Source organism: Papaver somniferum, chromosome 5 (genome assembly GCF_003573695.1).
Source record: "Papaver somniferum cultivar HN1 chromosome 5, ASM357369v1, whole genome shotgun sequence".
In the NCBI taxonomy this organism is placed as follows: Eukaryota; Viridiplantae; Streptophyta; class Magnoliopsida; order Ranunculales; family Papaveraceae; genus Papaver; species Papaver somniferum.
Genome location: NC_039362.1, coordinates 30,763,534 through 30,782,797, shown reverse-complemented (window position 1 = coordinate 30,782,797; position 19,264 = coordinate 30,763,534). Strand labels below are relative to the sequence as shown.

Sequence of the window (19,264 nt, the reverse complement as noted above, 5' to 3'; positions counted from 1 at the left end):
TGATTTTGCTGAAAATGGTAAATTGGGTGTTCGATGAGGAACGAATTCAAACCCTAAATAAATGTATTACACATGAGTACTTTAGATTCGAGAGATCAATATGTAAGACTCTGGCCTAAACCAAGAAATGGTCGTTCCAGATTCAATTCGGTCACAAAAGAAGGAGAAGGGTTGATCTTAGGGAGGAAAGCAAAGAAGGTATTGAAATCAGAATGATGAATTCTATATGATGTAGTTGTTTATGACTTGTATCAGAATGTAGAACCTGCTTGCAGAGTGTAAGGTGTAAGTTACAGATATTTTCTGAGTACTTGCGTTAATGAACCCTTATCGGTTGAAATAGATTGAAAGTCTATTTATACAAGTCATAGTCGAACATACACTGATCTCATAGGAAGTGGAAGTAGTTGAGTGATGGAGAAGTGGGGATCGTGTAGAATGGTGAAAACCATGTCCCTACTATGAGGGGAATACTGATTGGTTTTACTCCCACTACTGCCACTAATTGTCCGCTTTTACTGACACTTTCTCGTAATGGGTGTGTTGCACGCCGCACGTTGTAAACCGCCAGACCAATACCCTGATGAACATCCCCCAGTTTGTGACATGTTTGATGTGTCGATTATTTTGTAGAAAATATGTCGCAAGTAACATGTGGAATGGAACAAGTTCTACATGGTAGTTGTTGAGTGAGTCTTTCTTGCAAGACCTAATTATTTCAACCAATTTTGTGCAAGGTAGGCGGCATGCATTCATATGTGACAAGTCGAGTTGTGAGAGTTGCCGCAAAAAATAGCATGCAATGATTTTAAATCAAATAATTAAGTTTATTTGTGAAATCGATATTCATAAAATATCGTTTGTAATCGATGCATATAAAGCATCCCTTTTAAGCAAGCAGTACAAAATAATGGATGCTCATGCATCGTTGTTCAGAGCCTGCTCCAATTAGTCGCGGAATTCACAATTTTAAAAGGAGCGTGACAGTTCATCTTTGAGTAGCTGCCAGGAGCTATCCATGTAAGTTAGAGATGAGGTGGTCGGTCCTTATAGGAGAATGATGGCTGGTATCCATTTTGACATCCCATTGGTCGGCCCAAATTAAATCTAAACCGGTTAAATCAGCTAGCCAAGTTGGATGGTTGAGATGATTTGCGGCAGTTATTGATTGTCGTTGAATTTATTTAAGACTTTTGTAGACCGCGTGACTAGCCCACTTTGAACAATGATTCGGAGCGCACCGCATAGGCTAGAAGTGATGTGATTGGTCAAAGCCAAAGACGTGCCGCCGGTGAACATAACGCCACTTCATTGGTCGACCTAAATTAGATTTAAGCCGATCAATTCAGCTGGCCAGGTTGGATGGCCATGGGCGGTCTTGACCTAATTAAGACCCTTTTCAAGCCGCTTGACTAGCCTATTTTGTCTAGCAATTGTGAATGATGGATGCTGGCTAGGAGAGTTCTGATTGGATGAAATAATAGAGGTCCCGCCGGCAATCATCGTGAAGCTTATTTGGTCGCGCCGGGAGAAGGCTAAGCTTGATAAATCAATCGTCTAAGTCTTACGGCCGTGATCGTTTTAAGACTGACGTGGACAGTCTAGATTCAATTTCTTAAGAGCATATCATCTAGCCAACTTCCACCTTTAATTAAAAGTGTAGGCTACGGCTTTGGAGCGATTTGATTGGATAGTGGGAAAGAGTGGCCGACAAGCAGCGATATAGGGCATGGCCGGACATGGGAGGCGCCAGCAAGGGCAAACCGTCCGGCCAAGTGGCGCGGTCGTGCCCCTTTTGCTGCTGCATTTATTTGTCGCAATTTCTCTTTATTTCTTAATTTTCAATTTTTGGTAGGAATCTGCTCCTACTAGTCCCATGAAGGACCAATTTCCTAGTTCGTCTAGGTTTAATCTCGACCAATAGGGATCAAGATACTGTGCAGACTGCGAAAACCTAATTTTTGCAAATTGATAAAATTAGGTTAAAAAAATTGAATTTTGCGAGCTAACACAAAATTAATCAAATTTGCCGAATTTTGCACTTTGATACAAACTCACTAATTTTTTTTATCTCAGAGAGCAGCGCAGCTTGCATGCCTCTGATTAAGCACTTTCATGCACATCTTAAATTCATGCTACTCAACCGAGAGTGAACATTAATTGTCATATCATGTCAACATTAATAGTTCAGCTGGGAACATAGCATATGGTAAATACTCAGCAAGCCCTGCATTAGTGAATAATGCAGACGGGTTCATATGTAAGCACATAGGTGTAGGCGCTCATCAGCTTCTTGATAGCTTTACTTCTTTGCAGAAAGTAGGCATACAAATATGGAGTTTTACGATTTTTTCCCTGAACTATAAAAGCCACCATCAACATTAAGTCCCCTGCTTAGCACGTAACAGTGACATTGTTGCGGGGTAAGCACTAGATGGTGAGGGTCGGGAATAAAATTGAAATAGACAGATGTTACCTAAAAAAAACAGCCATCCTGGGCCCTGAGCATGACATGACCAATGAAGCGCCAATGTAAGTAGCAATCATCCTTCCAGCACGTTGATGCCGAGAACACTAAAATAGTATGCTGAAGAAGTGGAGCCTCAAATACAAAGACAAGTTTTAAGGCGGTGGAGCCATCAGTTTTATGATAAATGTTGAGGCAGCGAAGCCTGTCTCAACACTAAAATGAAGATGTGCTGAGGCAGTGAATCCTGAAAACATAGTGGTGAGTGTTGAGGAAATAAAACGTCTTAACACTAGGATGGAGATGTATTGAGGCAGTGAAGCCTGATAACACTGGTGAAGATGTGTTGAGACAGCGCAGCCAGGCAACAACGGTGAAGATGTATTTAGGAAGCGCAACCAGGCAACACATGTGAAGATGTGTTGAGGCAGCGCATCCGGGAAACACATGAAGATGATTTATTGAGGCAGCGCAGCCAGACAACACAGGTGAGTATTAAGGAGGTTCTGCGTCTCAACACTAGGGTATTTAAAATTTTATTTGGTATGCCTAATAAATGTAATGCGTTTAGTTCAAGGTTAGTTACTTAGCTCTATCTCCGTTAGCCATGTCCTTTGCGCATAATTGTACCTTGGATGTATTAGATTTTCCCGTGAGTAAGTAGCATCAGGCATGATGATATCAGGATGATCACAGGTATGTGATAGACAAAGTATCCGATGATAAAGACTCGAGTACTAGCCGGTGACACCAATGTAGGGAATAAGAGATGCGCGAAGAATCTACTGATGGAGCCGGCAGTATTCTTGTTGATGTAGACTCCAGCGTCATCTTGAAAACCCTACCGACTCTGATAAAGCAACATCTTCCGAGGATGTCGACTACATCCATCATTTGTGAAATCCATGGTAGGGCCAGTAGGATAAAACCCTTGACGCCTCCAATCTCGAGGCGAGATGGTAAGGTGGTGATAAGGTCTTGGAACAACAATATCTTAGTGGTAGCAGTAGCTCCATCAAAACTATTCCTCGTTGTAGTTTATTCTTAGGATGCGAACAGTTGTTTGTGATACCAACATCTCTTTACATATATTCCCGGAAGATTCACGGCTTTGGATCAACTTTTGATAGGATAATGAAAAAATCGTGTCTTGATCTTGAAGGAATACCAACACTGTCATGTTCCTGAGACGTACTCGAAGATTTCTTCAGAAAGTGATGAAGCCTAGTGTCATAATTCATATTGTGTGTGGAATCTTTGGATGTACGATCTTGCATCCTCTCCAGGAAGTTGCTTCACATATGCCGGGTGACAATATTCTGAAAGCATGTAGTCTTACTTGTTTTCGTTGCAGTAATAGGCACGAACAGGACAGTCTTCATACAGTGGTAGGGCTCGTCTCGTCGTTAGAGGGAGAAGCTGATGATGGAGCCGATAGCTTCCTTGATGTTGATTGAAGCATATAAAACTCATTAGGCTTTCTCGACGTCGAGCATGGACTTTCATTGTCTTCCTCAATCTTAATGATTTTTTTAAAATGGTAAGGCAGGCATCATCAATGGGATCAGTTAGCCTGGTAGAAGAGCTGACGATAACCTCATGGATTGGATCGAAAAGAGGGAGGCAGTCCCCTGCCCACGAGTATCCACTGATCTTTCAACTTGGTAGACGTCGTTGCTGGAGTTGGAGGAAAAGATAAATACAAAGTAATTTCCTGATAGCTTCGGCTGAAGGCTTTACTAATATGATAAGTGGTGAAGAAAACATCTGATATGAGGGTTTAGGTGCTTAAAATAAATTCGTGGGTACCCAGTCTCCAATTTCAAGTTGGGATGTACATGATCAGGTTGTCTTTATTTCATAGGGTGGTGAGAGTTGTGCTAAAGAAAGAAGTATTGAGGATGGCATTATCATAAGTATTGAGGATGGAGATGGTTGTAGCTGCCTTGTTATCAGCGATAGTTAGAACTTTAAATCTGGTAAAAAATATCTTTGAAAGTAGATTACCGTTGCCTGAGTGATAAGTAGCATGGGTGTAGTTTCTACTCTTGACGTAATCAGCAAGAATCCCCAGAGAAGTTGAGCACATGTAGGTAGTCGGGGCCTTCTGGTTAATATTGATGAATGCATTGGGTAGGCATCAATCCTGAAATAACTCGCCGTCGGACATGAGATGTTTTGATGCAGCCATCATGCATGTTTCTACCCACTTGACCGTCTCATAGAGTCTCCTTGTATTTTGGTTGATGTTGATACGCTGGGTTTCTGAAGAAATAATTTGGATGAGAGTTGGAGTTGAATCCAATGTTGACGAGGATCTTATGAGCTACCGATCATGGAGCCGTCTTTGCGTCTGCGTTGTGTTTAATAGACGGTCAGGCATATCACCGAGCTTTGACGATACGTCTGCTCTCTTGAGTATGTCTAGGTCTTTGAACATCTTGGAATGATAATGATAGTGTGCCTGCTTCTCTCTAAATTCAACATCTTTGAGATGAGTAGTGCTGAGCAGTCCCCAGTCACACTCTTTTGCATTTATCATCTTTGCATCGTGTCTTTAAGGAGTAGGGAAGTTCCCTTATGCGAACGACTTAACTAATAGGTTGTGCAAATATGATGAATCTCCTGACATGGAGAGTCTATATGTACCCCTTAAGTCCCCAGGTGAAATATCCTCCAGTAATTCAACTACTTCTTCCATGGAAGAGGAAATTCTGAAAGCGTCTCTTTTGTTAACGTTTTTGCCGTCGAGCCAGATATGGTGCAGCTTGGACGTGGTTTTCTCATTGCGGCAGTCGCGCCTGTGGTACTTAGGGCTGCACAAAACCGAACCAGAACCGAAAACCGAAGATTTTAAACCGAACCGAAACCATATTGCTATGGTTTATTAATGGTTGTCAGTTTCAGATAACCAAAAGTATTGGTTTCGGTTTAGGTTTTATCTCAAAACCGAACCAAAAACCAATTGGTTAACCGATTAATAGTGACCATAGCAGAATGAATCTTTTCACACTGATGAGTTGTAGTTAATGAATGGTTAGGACTCTTAGGAGGATTGTTCGAGTTAAAGCCTTTTGCTCTCATTTTAGTTGCTCGTCATTTATGCCTCTGATATGTTGCTAGTAAACTTTTCTGCCGCTTGTAGTATTGGGTGTACTGTTTGTGTAAACTATAAAGCACTGGCACATTATTGTTTATAAATCATTCGGTTAACCAAAAACCGTATGGTTTTTAACAAAACCGAGTTGAAACCGAAACCAATGAAACCGAATATGCTATATGGTTAAATTGGTTTTCATTATTGGAAAACCGAGTACTTTGGTTTCGGTTTAGGTTTTGCCAAAAACCGATAAAAACCGAACCATGTGAAGCCCTAGTGGTACTGGAGTTAGAGCTAGTGGTGGGGATGCACGCGCATGTTACATCTCTGAAATGGTGGTTTTCCTCTTGCTCCTTCAGTGAAACTGCTTACAAAAGGTCAAGGATTGTATTGCTCGTTGATGAGATGTATGCTTCCACGAGTCTCATGAGGCTCTTTAGTCTTGGTGGATCTGGTTCTTTCTAGCAAGGCGGGTGCTGTTGTAACTGAGCTTTTAGCAGCTTCATGAAGTTCAGAGAATGTCTAAAAGTGCAGGTTCTCCAACAAAGCATGATAGACAGGCACCATCCTATTGATGCATAATTGTTCAGTCACATTTGGATCATGACAATCTAGTGCCTGAATTCTGAATCTCTTGACATAATCATTTGGATGCTCATTATTTCGCTGAAACATCCTTCCCAGGTCCGATAAAGTGATTTGCTCAGGCACAAAGAAATATTTCTTGTAGAAAGAGTTAACCATCTCACACCAATTGGTTATGTTGTTTGGTGCAATGTTGTTGTACCAGGTGTATGCTCTCTCAGTGAGTGATTTTGAGAATTCTTTCAGGCGGAGGACGTGGTTGTATTCATGCTCTCCTAGTGATTCCAAAAAACGAGAGATATGTTGACGAGTGTTACCAATACCGTCATAAAAGGAAAACTGAGGAGAGGAATATCCTCTTGGAAGAGGAACTCTTTGCACATCAGTAGGGTAAGGAGGTTGGTGTTGATGAATGGTAGCCGGGTTTTCGTTGCCTCGATTTTGGAGAAGTTGTTCCGGGTCTTCACGAGTGATGAAATTGGATTGTTGATTCCAAACTGATGGATGTTCAGGAGCAACGCGAGCTTCTTCATCTATAAAGGTACGCATTGTTGAAGTACTTGTACCAGGAGTCATGAAAGTGTTCATTTCTTGCTCCATTTGGGGTTGGCGCGGTTCCGCTGTTAGTGTTTTGAGACAAGTGAGTACATCCTTATGAGTTGTGGCCATGTAGGTCTGAGCTTTGGAAAGAACTTCTTGTCCTTCTATTAAATTGACGATGGTAATAGGAGGTTGGTTCCCTCGGGTTCCTCCAGCCTCCTGACTTGGCGGAGGAGTTGTAGTAGCTCTGGTGGTGATTGGAGGTGTCACGCTCGAAGAAATGTTAGGAAGAGTACCAATGGCTCTGGCTCTGGTGATAAGAGGAGTCATGCCATAGGAGGTGTTACCAACGCCTATTGTGTTTGTGGTAGAAGATGTAACACCATGAGATGTGTTGATAGTGCCGGTAGGTGGTACATTGGTGTCAGCAGCAGGAAGAGTGGCGCCAGGAGTATTGTTAGCGTCAGTAGCATCAGGATTTCTTCCAACTCTTCTGCTAACATGTCAAATTTTATCTCCCATATCATTTTTTGTCGGTCGATCATAACCGAGGTGTTTGCAGCAAGAATCTTATTCTTGTTATAGCCTGAAACAAACCTCACTTGAGTTTGATGATATTTTTTCATCTCCCTTGTCATGAATTTCTGATCAACTGGTCTATGTTTTTCGACGGTATTCTGATGATCCATAAAAAAATCCAAAAAACCTTTAGTTGTTTCTACTTCTTATGCATCTTTTCTCTCTGCTCTTACATTTTTTTTTCCTAATTTTTTTCTCTTAATCGCAGCATTGAGATTCTAGTTGGAGTTTTGACTTTTTGTGGATTCTGGTGAAGAAAATGGATTATCTAGTGGGGGTTGAGATGTATGAGATGGTTGTGAACTTGGTTTTGAAGGAGAATAAGGGTATAGTGACCTTTCATGTACACGCTGCAAGTTTGCTAACACTTCTGGACTATATTTAGGCAACACTTTCAAAATATGATAACAACTTTCATAAGTTTTTTTTTCCCATGCTTGTGGTGCCAATCATTTCTACACTTTCGTTCCACATCAACATCAACAAGACCTATCCTTGGAGCACGAACAACTTGCATTATAGTAGCAACTTACAAGGCAATACCTTGGCGTTAATTGTAACGAAGAGACTCGAAAATCCATTTGCATCACGATCGTTGATGTTCGTTGTTTCTTCATAAAATTTATGAAATATGTTATTCCACAACTTGTTACTTTGTTGTTGAGCACAATTGATACTATCTTGTGCAAAAAATACATAGTTTCTGCAAATGCTTTCATCTTCGGCCATGGTAAATTTTGCACCCCCAATTTTGTTACGCTTGTTCAATTGAGAATCTATACTCCAAAAATTACACAACAATAATAGTGAATTGTTGAGAAGATGGGACTTGGGTGATGAAATTTATGTTAGATTATCACAAATTTAAGAAATGAGAAGAGTAGAGAAGATGTGAGTTGAAATGAAGTTGGAATTGGGTATTTATAGTGGGTGGATTTATGACCATCGGATCAGATATACTGAGCGATGTAGTCTACACCGAGCAGTGAAGTCTTTACCGCTCGCGGCCTACGCTAGGCCGCTCAGTAGTGTTAACCGAGCGGTTTAAACTCCACCGCTCGGTAGAGACTAGACCTCACCTGGTTAAGTGGAAAATTTGCCACTTAGCCAGGTCTGTTTGCCACTTTGTCATGCTCGTAGTGGGTGCAAAAGTGGAAAACTCATGGCTTTGCCACGGCCGTAGGAACCGCCCTTAGCTCTGTAGGATGATGTTTAAAGTGGTTATGAATCGATAGTACCAACTGAAATTTAATGTTCCAAGATTTGCATTTATAATAGTGTCTGACGCTATCTGTTCGCCTTTAAATTGTTTTCAACTTTTCTTTGGGTTTTTTTTTATTTGTTCTTATTTGCGTTAAGTTTTGGCATGTATCCATCATGGTTGAGCACCTAGTTAGCAATTCGGCGAGTGGGAAAAATTGCCTCAACTAATGCTCACCATCAGAGTAAGAGGAGGGAGATGATTATGATCCAAATCTATTTTTCAAGACATCTGACTTTTCAAGAGTGAACCCCGATTACAATGAGGATGGTGACTACATAGGTCCACCTAAGGAGTTAGAATGAGACTGATTATCTCGGTCAGAGAGCAGACTAGGGAAGTTACAGAAAATAATAACTAATAAATTTATTTAAGACGGTATAAGATACCTAGTCTGATAAGAAAATACTCCCTCCGTTCTTAAATAATAGGCTGGTTTCTATAAATAAAAGTTTGAAAAAAATAGGGTGGTTTCGTAATTGGGAAGTCAAATGTTACTTTAGTTTTGTGGGGCCACTTTTCTCTTAACTTCTTTTGATGACAAGTGTCATGTGGACCACTTCACTTTACTTCTTTTACTGACAAGTGTCATGGGGACCATTTCCCTTCACTTCTTTTACTGACAAGTGTCATGGAGACCACTTTCAATGATTAGTTCTCTTAATTTCCTTAATTTTCTCTAAAAACAAAATCAGCCTATTAAAAAGAACGGAGGGAGTATAAAACATCAGATCTGATGGATAACATTTTTAGAAAGATTCTTCACTTTTGGGAAGAAACGGCACCGGTGTCAAACCTGAAAAACCCAAGAGAGTTATGAAGGGTGTAATATCACAGCTCCTCATCTTGAAACTATGCGGATCCATCACGAATCTAAGCACCCCGAGGTTCCTTTCAGTCACACTAGGATCTAGAATTTGCACGCAACCTCGCCGTCGAGTAGTGGCAGTCTCAAGAAGTAGTGGACCTCCCCGGAGAACCAGCAAGATGTTATTTACGTCATTGCAAGGACAACCTCATCCCTAGCAAGCTAGCGATGCTTAATTAACCGTAAACAAAATACAATGTAGTCACCGTTTGTCCATCACTCAAAAATCATATCTCGAACCTGAGACCGAGGGTAATTGATGATTCTACATAACTATCAGATTTACAAAGTTCTGTACATACATGTATGGTAAAATAAACACATCTATCTCCATAGTCCAGAGGGCGTCTTTTCTGTCCTCCCATTTTTCATTCAGCTGCAAGTTTCTGAACCACATTACAATTAAGACGTGTATGATGCTATGTATTAGTATTATCAATCTATTCTCTCCAAGAATCAAGGCTTTAAAAGCCTTGGGGCTGAGTTTGATTCTATCCACGATATTATCACATCCACGAGCAGGTCAACATCCTTTGATATTTGTGCACGGAGAACCTTCGAATCCCCTCCCAGTGTGCTGCCCATTTCTCTACCCACCGTCTCCCATGGCGTTCCCGCAGTCAAATTCGCCAAAAGCTCACTTCCACGGTTCACCGCATCTGCCATTGCCGGCGGAACCTCTGGGAGGGCCTGCAACACAGTGATTCACACACATATTGCTTACCTCTATATACACATCCTTAGTAAAATAATAAATATCAGCATCCTTTCGTGACAAGAGAACTCGTCTTATGTATATTTAGGTGATCTAAATCATCTTTCTTGTAAATTCTGCACAAATAGTAAAGATTTTTCACCTGTTGCAATGGAAGTCCATGATCTCCAGGCAATGAGCGAATTGACATATCCAGCAGTGAATTAATGGTGGAATCGGAACTTAGAACATTTGCAAGTGCTGAAGTTTCATCAATCGCATCGTCTTTGAATTTTACTAGAAGATTTCTGGAGACACCATAATATGACTTTATCTGCAAAATTTTGTGCCCAAATTGTGCTCAGCGTCAACTTAATTGCTAAGAGATTGAAATGATATAAATAATAAGATTAAGTTGGCATAAAGAAATGGTATTGAAGTCGATAAGAATAAGAGGAAGTGATAATATGCACGAAGCCATTGATATAACAGTAATAGCAGGAAACTTCCGAGTTATGCTCATATCAAATTGGGGCTCAGTCATGATTTAACTTTCCCGCCTCAATGGTGTCAGACTTCCAACTGCGAGGCCCGTTACAGGTACTGAAGCTCTTTCCTACCGATCAGTAGTCTGTACCATTCACTGTATCTAGCTCTACATGCGTTATGCTGTAAGAGGTCGTTCAGCTACGGAATGTAAACATACAATAAAGACGTTAATTACGAAGGTTGGTTAGAGACAGACTCTCCTAGTCTATTTGAAAGTCCTACCAACTACAAGTGAAAAGAAATGCCCATGTACAGAAAGTTATATGGAAAATGCAAAACCTATTCAGAAAATTAGTGAAGTCTCTACCCAACAACCCCCAAAAGTTACGAAAATTAGTTCATCAAATAATCATGGGAGAGTATAGACCATACCAGTTTTCGAGTTTCTTCTGGTTTTGGGATGAAATCTTCTCTTCCTTTAACTAAATCCATGTACAAGGGGGGAAGCTGCTCGACCAAGGGCATTACTTGTTTCAATAATGGAGGGCTAAGGTTCTGTAGCTGCTTCATAGCCATTTCTGCCTGGAAATTCTCATGAAGAAACAGAGCAGTTATCAGTTTACCATTCTACCAAGTAGCAAGAACTCAAATAATAGATGCAACTTCTATTGCAACCATTGGTACCCCAGATTCTTCTTATTTTGTTGACATTTAAGAATATCTACCATGCTTGTGATCACAGGACTTGGTACACGTATATTTACACAAGAAATTGTCTCATACGGCCTGAGCAGAGAATCTCACCCCTAGCCGCACGGTGGGAGATGATGTGAGCTGAGACAAAACTGGACCAAAGCCTTGCGCCATCGGAACAATGACTGGGGAGAATAATGGAATAGCTAAGCTAGCTTCCTGTAGATGAATATGGTAATTAAAACTTAGCAAATTTCTATATTTTCAACGTCAATAGAGAATTTTGGTAGAGGGATCTACGCGGAGCAAGTTATACTTTATCAGTTCTTTTTTAAAGTCGGATACCTTGTTGTTGAAAGACATCAAAACATTTCCATTTCTTTGTACAGCATATCTTGCGCCTGATAAACCCCAGTCATTCAACAGAAAAAGGTCAGCTGTGCATTCATATTAGCGAAATATCAAAAGCTCAAAAGTGAAACAGGAGATGGATGAAGGGAATAACCAATCAGAAGGTGGATTAGAGATCCCAAAGAATGGCCAACACCAAAAGTCGGAAGGTCATTTGCCTGCAGCAGAATCACTTAGTTACTTCCCGATTATCAAGAGTATGTTTAGAGACAACTAAAATTCAACTCACAGTATCATGTAAAAGCCGAAGGCATCTGTCGAATTTGAACTGCACTTCATCTGCAATGAAGAAGTGATCAAACCCGCTAGCATACGGTGTGGCGATTACTAAAATACCCCTAAACCATGAAAAGAAGTTCAAACATTAGTCTTTTGCCAACACTCTTGTCTCCCCATTTATTGTTCTTATCTTTATTCACCCCAGATGACTGATTACCCACCGATTTGCTAGCAGTTTCAAAAATAGCCTGATTTTGTCTAAATTTCAGCCCTTTTATCAATCAATCAAATAACAGATTCACAAGTGTGCAACTATGGAACTCCGGTGTTGATGAAAAACATGAATGCAAATTTACACAAACATTATTGGTAGAAACATGACTCACTTTTCTGAAAGACGCTCAAGAAAGTAACGGTACGTGAGCTGCGGAGCAGCACCGACAAAAATCCCCCCAATAAAGTGGACAACTGATGTTGGTGGCGAGTTTTTTGGTCTTAGAACCCATGCACCCTAAGAAAAACAGAACTTAGGTTACCACCACACTCATTAACAAACTAGAAAAACAGGTATAGCATGAATCATACGGTAAGTACAAACTCCGTCAAAGTTTGAACCAATTCGATAATTAAGGAGCCAACCAAAAGACATTATCAACTCCACATGGTAAAAATAATTGAAGAAAGGGAAGTGGTTTCTTCCATTTGTAAAGTTTATCAATATTAAATTCACTAGTAGGCAGAGAGTGTACTGGAAATTAAAGACAGGCAGATAAGATGAGAACTAGATACAGTAGCGTCCAACCAAACATATCTAATTGGGAGATTAACTAAGAAACAAAACAAGGAGTATGACCTCAATTTCGGTCCAATCTCCTCGTGAAGTACTCCCCCAACCACCTTGGGACTGCCTTGCAGTTTCTGTAATCAATCTGGAAATTCAATCAGCGATTATGCTCTGCAATCTGATATCAAACTACACAAATTCAATTTCCTTTTTGTTGGTTTACCTTTCAATCTCCGAGTAGAGTTGAATTCCTGTAGTATTGTTTTTCTTTTCACTCATTTCCTCTTTGCCCGGTGATTGAGGAGGAGGAGGAGAACGGCTCAGACATGATAGTATATTGGGACCCTTAGACCTCCTTTTCTGCTGCTGCTGCTGACAGTGGTGATGGTGATGGAGGTATCGGCAATTGCGATGTCCCCATGGGGATTGTAGAAGTGGTGTAAAAAGACCACAGGAAGAAGAGGAGGAGATTGAAAAGGATACACTTGATGATATCATCTTTTTACAGAACTACTCCTGCTTCCCTTCTTCTTTAATTGATTAAAGAAAACAATACAATTGTGCTTTCTTCAGAAAACCCTTGTTAATATCCTCTCTTCCTCAACCAGAAGGAAAAGTCAAGAGTTGGACTAAACACTCAACAAACTCATACACATCTCTTTGTGTTCAGAGCAATCGCTCCATCCGCACAATTGGGTAAATACAGGTTTCCACTATAGTTTCCTTCAATCTGCAGGGATTTTCATTTTCCTAAAATGGCATGGATAGGGAAGAAAATGTGACCCGCTTGCTCTACACATTATAGCTCTTTTGGAGTTGGTGGGTAGCAAAGGCAGGGTGCACCTGTCATTTTCTTTTTATACAACTCTCAGTTTCACTTTTAAGCGTCCACAGTTACTGTGAAATATTACAACAAATATTATAGACAACTGCAATTTTCAGGTAATCCCGAAACTATTGTTATTTCTTAATAGTAATAAACAGAATAATACATCATAGTAATAGCAGTGATGGTACTAGTGGTAGGTTTGTTTTCTGAGTGTCTTAGGCATCCATCCAGGGATTATAGACAATGTGAGTGCAAGTTTAAAAACGATTAATCACATGGAGTGTTCTGCAGGCTGGGATTGGTATGTGCGTCGCCTCAGCTGAGACTCCTGTACAGGCTGCTGCAAGAAGATTCTGGTTGGATCGTTTGGGTCAACATACCTACACCCACAAGACAAGATACAGAATCAGCTAATTATCATACCCGCAATGAAAAACATAACAGCAGGAAAAGAACTGTTTACTAGTTTCCAGTATCAATGTTACTCTATTACTTACGCGCTTCGCATCATCTCATCAACTGGAGTTTGGGCTGCTTGTAGTGGGTCAACCCGTGGTGCTGCTTGGGAAGCAGCAAACTGTGCTGCGGAATGTTGAGAGTACTGTCTCACAGAAGCAATCAAGTTGAAAAACAGTGGGACAAAGGTACCGCATCCTCCTTCCTTGAATAAGATCTTGAAGGAATGAGGCGAGTAGAGAGCTCTGTGTTCGCCATCTGGAACTACCTGGCAGAGATTAAATGTTACACTGAATACCGTAATCAATTGGAAAAAAAATATTTACCATTTCTTAATGAGACCAAAAAACAACCGACAAGGCACAGCACTTACAGGATCCACAGAACCTGAGATATTGTTGCAGAAAAAAATTGGTTGACTGAACTTTTCTCCTCGCACGAAGAGCTAGACAAAAAGAAAAGGTTGATTGAAAGTTTTCAGAACATAAATCATCAAACTACTTCGCACATCAAACCTATTCCCAATTGCTGAAATTAACACAAATTACAGAAAATAGTAGCACATAATTGATAGTAAGTATTAAACAAAGATGTTATATACCAGGGGCATATCAAAGGCTCCAAAGCTCCCAACTGGTTTATTAGCAACAAAGACCATGCGTACGTTTGACATATAAATTGTTCCCTTCGCTTTGACATTACCACCATGTGTTCTGTTAAGAACAATTACATATAACACACCACTCAGTGATTCAGTAAAATCTGTAGCACCTCAAATGCAAAGTGCGGCTATTAGGTACCAACAGAGTGTAAAGGAAAACACAATTGCAATATACTCCAGAGTTATGCCAGTGTTTCATCAGTTAGAAAGACTATCGCACTCATGGGAACGGAAGAACTAAACCCTTTGAAAGTATACACACTACATGAGCGGAGATGATAAAATCAGGAATAGCATGAGAGGATTGAAGATAAAACAATGGTAGGGCAGGATTAGAAAGTTAAAAGAGCAAGTCACAGCCTCAATTGATCTTTGTGAAAGTTCAAGTATATTCCACCTTGATAGACTCAAAAGCGTATCCATAACACCTCATTAGACAAAAGGAAAAGGAGGAGGAAAAATGTTTTAACTCCTGGCCACAGTAGCAAGGGTATCCTAAACAAGACGATGTTTTACTATATGAAAGAAACTACAGATAACCAAAGGTACAGGTCAGACAGTACGAGTGAAAACTTAAAACTGACTAAAAAAATCCATTTGCAGTTTAAAAGTAGTTGAATCATGCAGTGAGTTGGCACAGTTATCCTATGGAAATGGAAACACTTCGTATCCAGTTGTGTATTGCAGGCCACGGGAGATACAGTTCAAGGAAACATCAAGCCAAAAAAATCCACAACATTGGGCAATAGTACATATATACAACACAAGTCCATACGTAATCTTTACATGCAAAGATATTGGTATTAATCAAGTGACTCTCAATATCGATCAATAACAGAAGTGAAACAGACAAGATTAAGAAATCTGGAACAAGGACTATGCATGCTAAAACAAACAAAACATAAACAGGAAAGCATAAACAGGTTCTTGCAATCATTGAATGGATGGATTGACGGGGGTATTTAAAAGAAAAGGCCCCGAGTTCGAAATTTGAACCATATCCTGAGGGAAGACTAAAAGGTCGATACGGGATAATAATAATTAAGTTATTGGCCTTAGCAGTACAGAATTCGAGTATCATTTTTCAGCATAAAACTTGAACCATGAATATTGGGGAACAAATAAGTGACCTAGACATACATCGATACTTAAATGAATTGGCAATTAGATCAATCAATCATAAGAAATTGTAACCCTAAAAACCTGATAAATCAATTTTAAAATCATACTTATGGAGAAATATACCATACCCTGGGATCTTGTCAATTTCAAATTCAACACCTTCTCTAGCAAAAACGAACATCTCGTTCACAAAAGGAACGGGCATCCCATTTCGAAACAGTTGTGGATTTAAAGCCATCTCGACCGCTTCCTCCCAAGTTCAATTTATATTTGATTTCTGTCTTGCTTATTTGATGGATTGATATTTCTGTCTGAAGCAGAAATTAGGATCAAAACCTGTGATGGATTGATAAAGTTTGTCTGAAGCAGAAACTAGGATTAAAACCTGTCGAAGAAGAAAGAAATAGGGATCGATTCCCTAAAACTAATAAACCCGAATGTTCCTGAATGTTCCTTCCTCTCTCTAGTCTCTAGGGGGTCTGGTCCGGTCTACCTAGTCTTGTTAGATTTGTCCCATAAGTCATCCGCTGCTGTGGTCGGTTCACATACCCACCGGATAGACGACTCACAGTCGCAGTTGAACCCTCATAATTTGCATGTCTTGCCACCTAACTCTAGGGAGGGTAATAACCCTAATACTATGGACCAAAGTGGTCAATTCCGGATTTCGGTTTGAGTACAACTTTGTTTCGGGAAGATTTCGGTTCCAAATTTTGGTATTATCTCGGTTTCAATTTTTACACTTATAATTTCTATAACAAATTTTTTTCGTACAATCCATTTGGTAAGATGTAATAATTATCATCAATTACACAGCTTCTTAATACACCATCTATGATTCAGTGACAATTCGAAGTGTTCGACATATCTAAGGCACCAAATAATGCAAAATAACATTGGGCTTGTAATTTCTTCTTTTGTTTATCATTCAGATTCCTGATTCACCTGTCGGAGCTATGAACACTTTTTTGGTTAGTGCTCCACTTGTCCCTCCCCAAATGAGTGCATGAGCAGCAGCTTAGCAGGTGTCACCGAAAACAAAAGGGCGTTAAAATTAGTATGATATTTTCTCCTCACCTAATGCATCTTCTCCTCCTCGTTATTTCTTCTATATTACACGGCCATCAGTCCCGCATCTCTATCGTCTTTCTTTGTTACTTCTCTTTTGCTATTCATAGTCTCCCACACAGAACATCACCTACTTATTATCAACATTATTAATTGTGAATACCAACAACAAAAATGTGATTATGTTATGCATGTTGATAAGATATTATAAAAATGAGAGTGGAGGTTGATTCAGTATGATGTGATTTTGAAATTAATTACGTCAATTGTTTGATCGGTTTTGTCAGAAAAGCCATGTATTCTATCTAATACTTTTGAAAGTTCGCAGTCCGCCGCAAGTAGTTGTTTTGTTCTTCAATCAAGTTTCTATTTATTTTTTAACGCGATTCAAAGCTTGAATCACGTAATTGAGAATGCTTAATTGTAGTTTAAGAAAGAAGTTGAAGTTATTAGTGTTTTCATTTGCTGAAATTGAAAAATATTGCGCTGAATTTTTTCACCAATGATATGACATTAGCGAGACAACCGAGTTTCTCCAAAAATTTTTGGTGATTCTCGGCCGAGACAACCGATATTTTTGGTAAAATCTCGTCTTGGCGAGATCTGCGATTTCGTCTCTCATACCTCCGAAATCGAGAATATCGCGAGAATCTCGGCCGAAATGGCCGAGATTGACTACACTGCTATGGACAACCAAACTGCTGAGTTGATGGAAGCTAATAATCCTGATAATCCAAGTGCAGCTGACTTGAACCCCATAACTGAAAGCCAAGGAGCATCTGTCCAGGTAAATACCAACAACTTTTTCTCAACTTCTCTTTTCATTAATTGGCTTCATGCTATTATTAATTCTCATATTCCTGTCAATCATCATAACTGCCTAATTTCAACTGTTTTTCTTTATATCATGAAAATCATTTCTTGGAACTGCAATGGCTATGGATCTAAAGAAACTAGGAATTGTCTAGCTGACATAAATAAAATGCTGAACCCGGATATAGTTTCTCTTCAAGAAACTAAAGTTAGTTCTGATAAAATCCTAAACTATATAAGACCTTTGAACTTTCCCAATAACTACTATATACCTTCTGTTGGTAGAGTAAGAGGTATTTGTCTTCTTTGGAAAGATGGTTTTGAACTGAATATCATTTACAAGGACAAGAACATGTTTCATTGCTTGGTCTGTAGTGACCTGGCTAAACCAAAGTGGCTTTTATCATGTGTCTATGGGTCACCATACCCACAAGATAAAGCTGTTTAGTGGAATTTTAGTGAGAACGTTTGTGAAATCTATAATATCTCAGTGCCTTGGGTCATGATAGGCGATTCGAACATAACTTTGCATAGTGAGGAAAGGAAAAATAATAATAGTTCAACATCTCAGGTTTCACCCATTGCCCAAATAATTCAAGATATAGGTTTAATTGACTTAGGGTTTCATGGTAATCCTTATATCTGGACTAGCAACAAACATGGGACCGGAAAAAATAAATCTAGACTAGATAGAGGCCTCATTAACACTAAGTGGTTAATAAACTTCCTTAATACCTGTCTTAAACATCTTCCTTTCCTTGGATCAGATCATTGTCCCATTTTTCTTGATATGACACCAAATGAGAAAAATAATGTTAGGAACTGGAAATTTTTTGAATGTTGGTTGCGAAATATTTCTTGTAAAACTAAGATTAATACTGCTTGGGCCAAGCAGTTTAGAGGCTCTGCAGCTTATTCCTTGGATCAGAAACTTGGAGAAACCAGAAGACTATTGTCAATATGGAATAGAAATTCTTTTGGAAATATTCAACAACAATTATATACTCTACACCAACAGCTCATGATCCTTAAACAGCCAGGGAGCTTCATTGACAACACTGAAAAGATATTAGAAGTTGAGACAGATACTAATGAATGGTACATCAGAGAAGAAGAGTTTTACAAGCAGAAATCAAGAGACACTATGTTCAATGAAGCTGATAAAAACATAAAACATTTTCATCTACAAGCAAACAAAAGAAGAGCTCGTAACAGAGTTGAATCTCTACAAAGGCCAAATGGAACTTGGTGCAGTGGAAGAAGCAATCTTAAAAACTTACTTATTAATCACTTCCAAAGTATAATGAGTACTTCTAATCCAATCCATGATGAAGATTTTCTCAATGTTCTTCCAGTTTGTATCACTAATGAATATAATGTAGCTCTTGTTAAAATCCCAGATATTGCAGAGATAGAATCAGCTCTCAAAAGCATGCAACCTTGGAAAGCTCCGGGGCCGGACGGATTCCCACCAGGTTTTTTCAGACTCAATAAGAAGTTGTTAAACAGGACGTCGTCGACATGGTGCAAAATTTCTTTGTCTCAGGAAAGTTGTTAAAGAAGATGAATAAAACTAATATTTTCTTGATACTGAAGACTCAACTCTCACACACTGCTGGAGACTA

The 19,264-nt window shown here is 39.5% G+C and overlaps 2 protein-coding genes across 3 annotated transcripts; both read right to left on the bottom strand.

Annotated features, from left to right (window-relative positions):
- Positions 1–9,618: 9,618 nt before the first annotated feature.
- LOC113281286 lies at positions 9,619–13,494 on the bottom strand. 2 transcript variants are annotated; one of them, XM_026529997.1, is made up of 10 exons: positions 12,914–13,494; positions 12,760–12,835; positions 12,293–12,417; positions 11,917–12,025; positions 11,782–11,845; positions 11,622–11,677; positions 11,388–11,495; positions 11,016–11,165; positions 10,258–10,428; positions 9,619–10,090 (listed from the first exon to the last, which is right to left on the bottom strand). In XM_026529997.1, exons 1-10 carry the CDS (start codon positions 13,186–13,188, stop codon positions 9,857–9,859), a joined length of 1,368 nt encoding a protein of 455 aa, XP_026385782.1. In that variant the 5' UTR covers positions 13,189–13,494; the 3' UTR covers positions 9,619–9,856. The 2 variants fall into 2 exon arrangements, with proteins under 2 accessions (XP_026385782.1, XP_026385783.1); XM_026529998.1 differs by lacking the exons at positions 9,619–10,090; positions 10,258–10,428 and adding an exon at positions 10,435–10,781.
- A 23-nt stretch (positions 13,495–13,517) lies between these two features.
- Positions 13,518–16,254, bottom strand: LOC113281287. Its single transcript, XM_026529999.1, has 5 exons — positions 15,887–16,254; positions 14,577–14,688; positions 14,349–14,420; positions 14,017–14,243; positions 13,518–13,899 (listed from the first exon to the last, which is right to left on the bottom strand). Exons 1-5 carry the CDS (start codon positions 15,994–15,996, stop codon positions 13,791–13,793), a joined length of 630 nt encoding a protein of 209 aa, XP_026385784.1. The 5' UTR covers positions 15,997–16,254; the 3' UTR covers positions 13,518–13,790.
- Between the last annotated feature and the right edge of the window lie 3,010 nt (positions 16,255–19,264).

Excerpts from the sequence above, each read along its gene's own strand:
- LOC113281286 (XM_026529997.1), bottom strand. The coding sequence starts at position 13,188 with ATGATATCATCAAGTGTATCCTTTTCAATCTCCTCCTCTTCTTCCTGT. Across the intron at positions 12,418-12,759 it reads GAGATTGGACCGAAATTGAG|GGTGCATGGGTTCTAAGACC; the intron begins GTCATACTCCTT and ends TGTTTTTCTTAG. Across the intron at positions 11,496-11,621 it reads TGATGTCTTTCAACAACAAG|GAAGCTAGCTTAGCTATTCC; the intron begins GTATCCGACTTT and ends ATTCATCTACAG.
- LOC113281287 (XM_026529999.1), bottom strand. The coding sequence starts at position 15,996 with ATGGCTTTAAATCCACAACTGTTTCGAAATGGGATGCCCGTTCCTTTT. Across the intron at positions 14,689-15,886 it reads GAAATTGACAAGATCCCAGG|AACACATGGTGGTAATGTCA; the intron begins GTATGGTATATT and ends TGTTCTTAACAG. Across the intron at positions 14,244-14,348 it reads TCTCAGGTTCTGTGGATCCT|GTAGTTCCAGATGGCGAACA; the intron begins GTAAGTGCTGTG and ends AATCTCTGCCAG.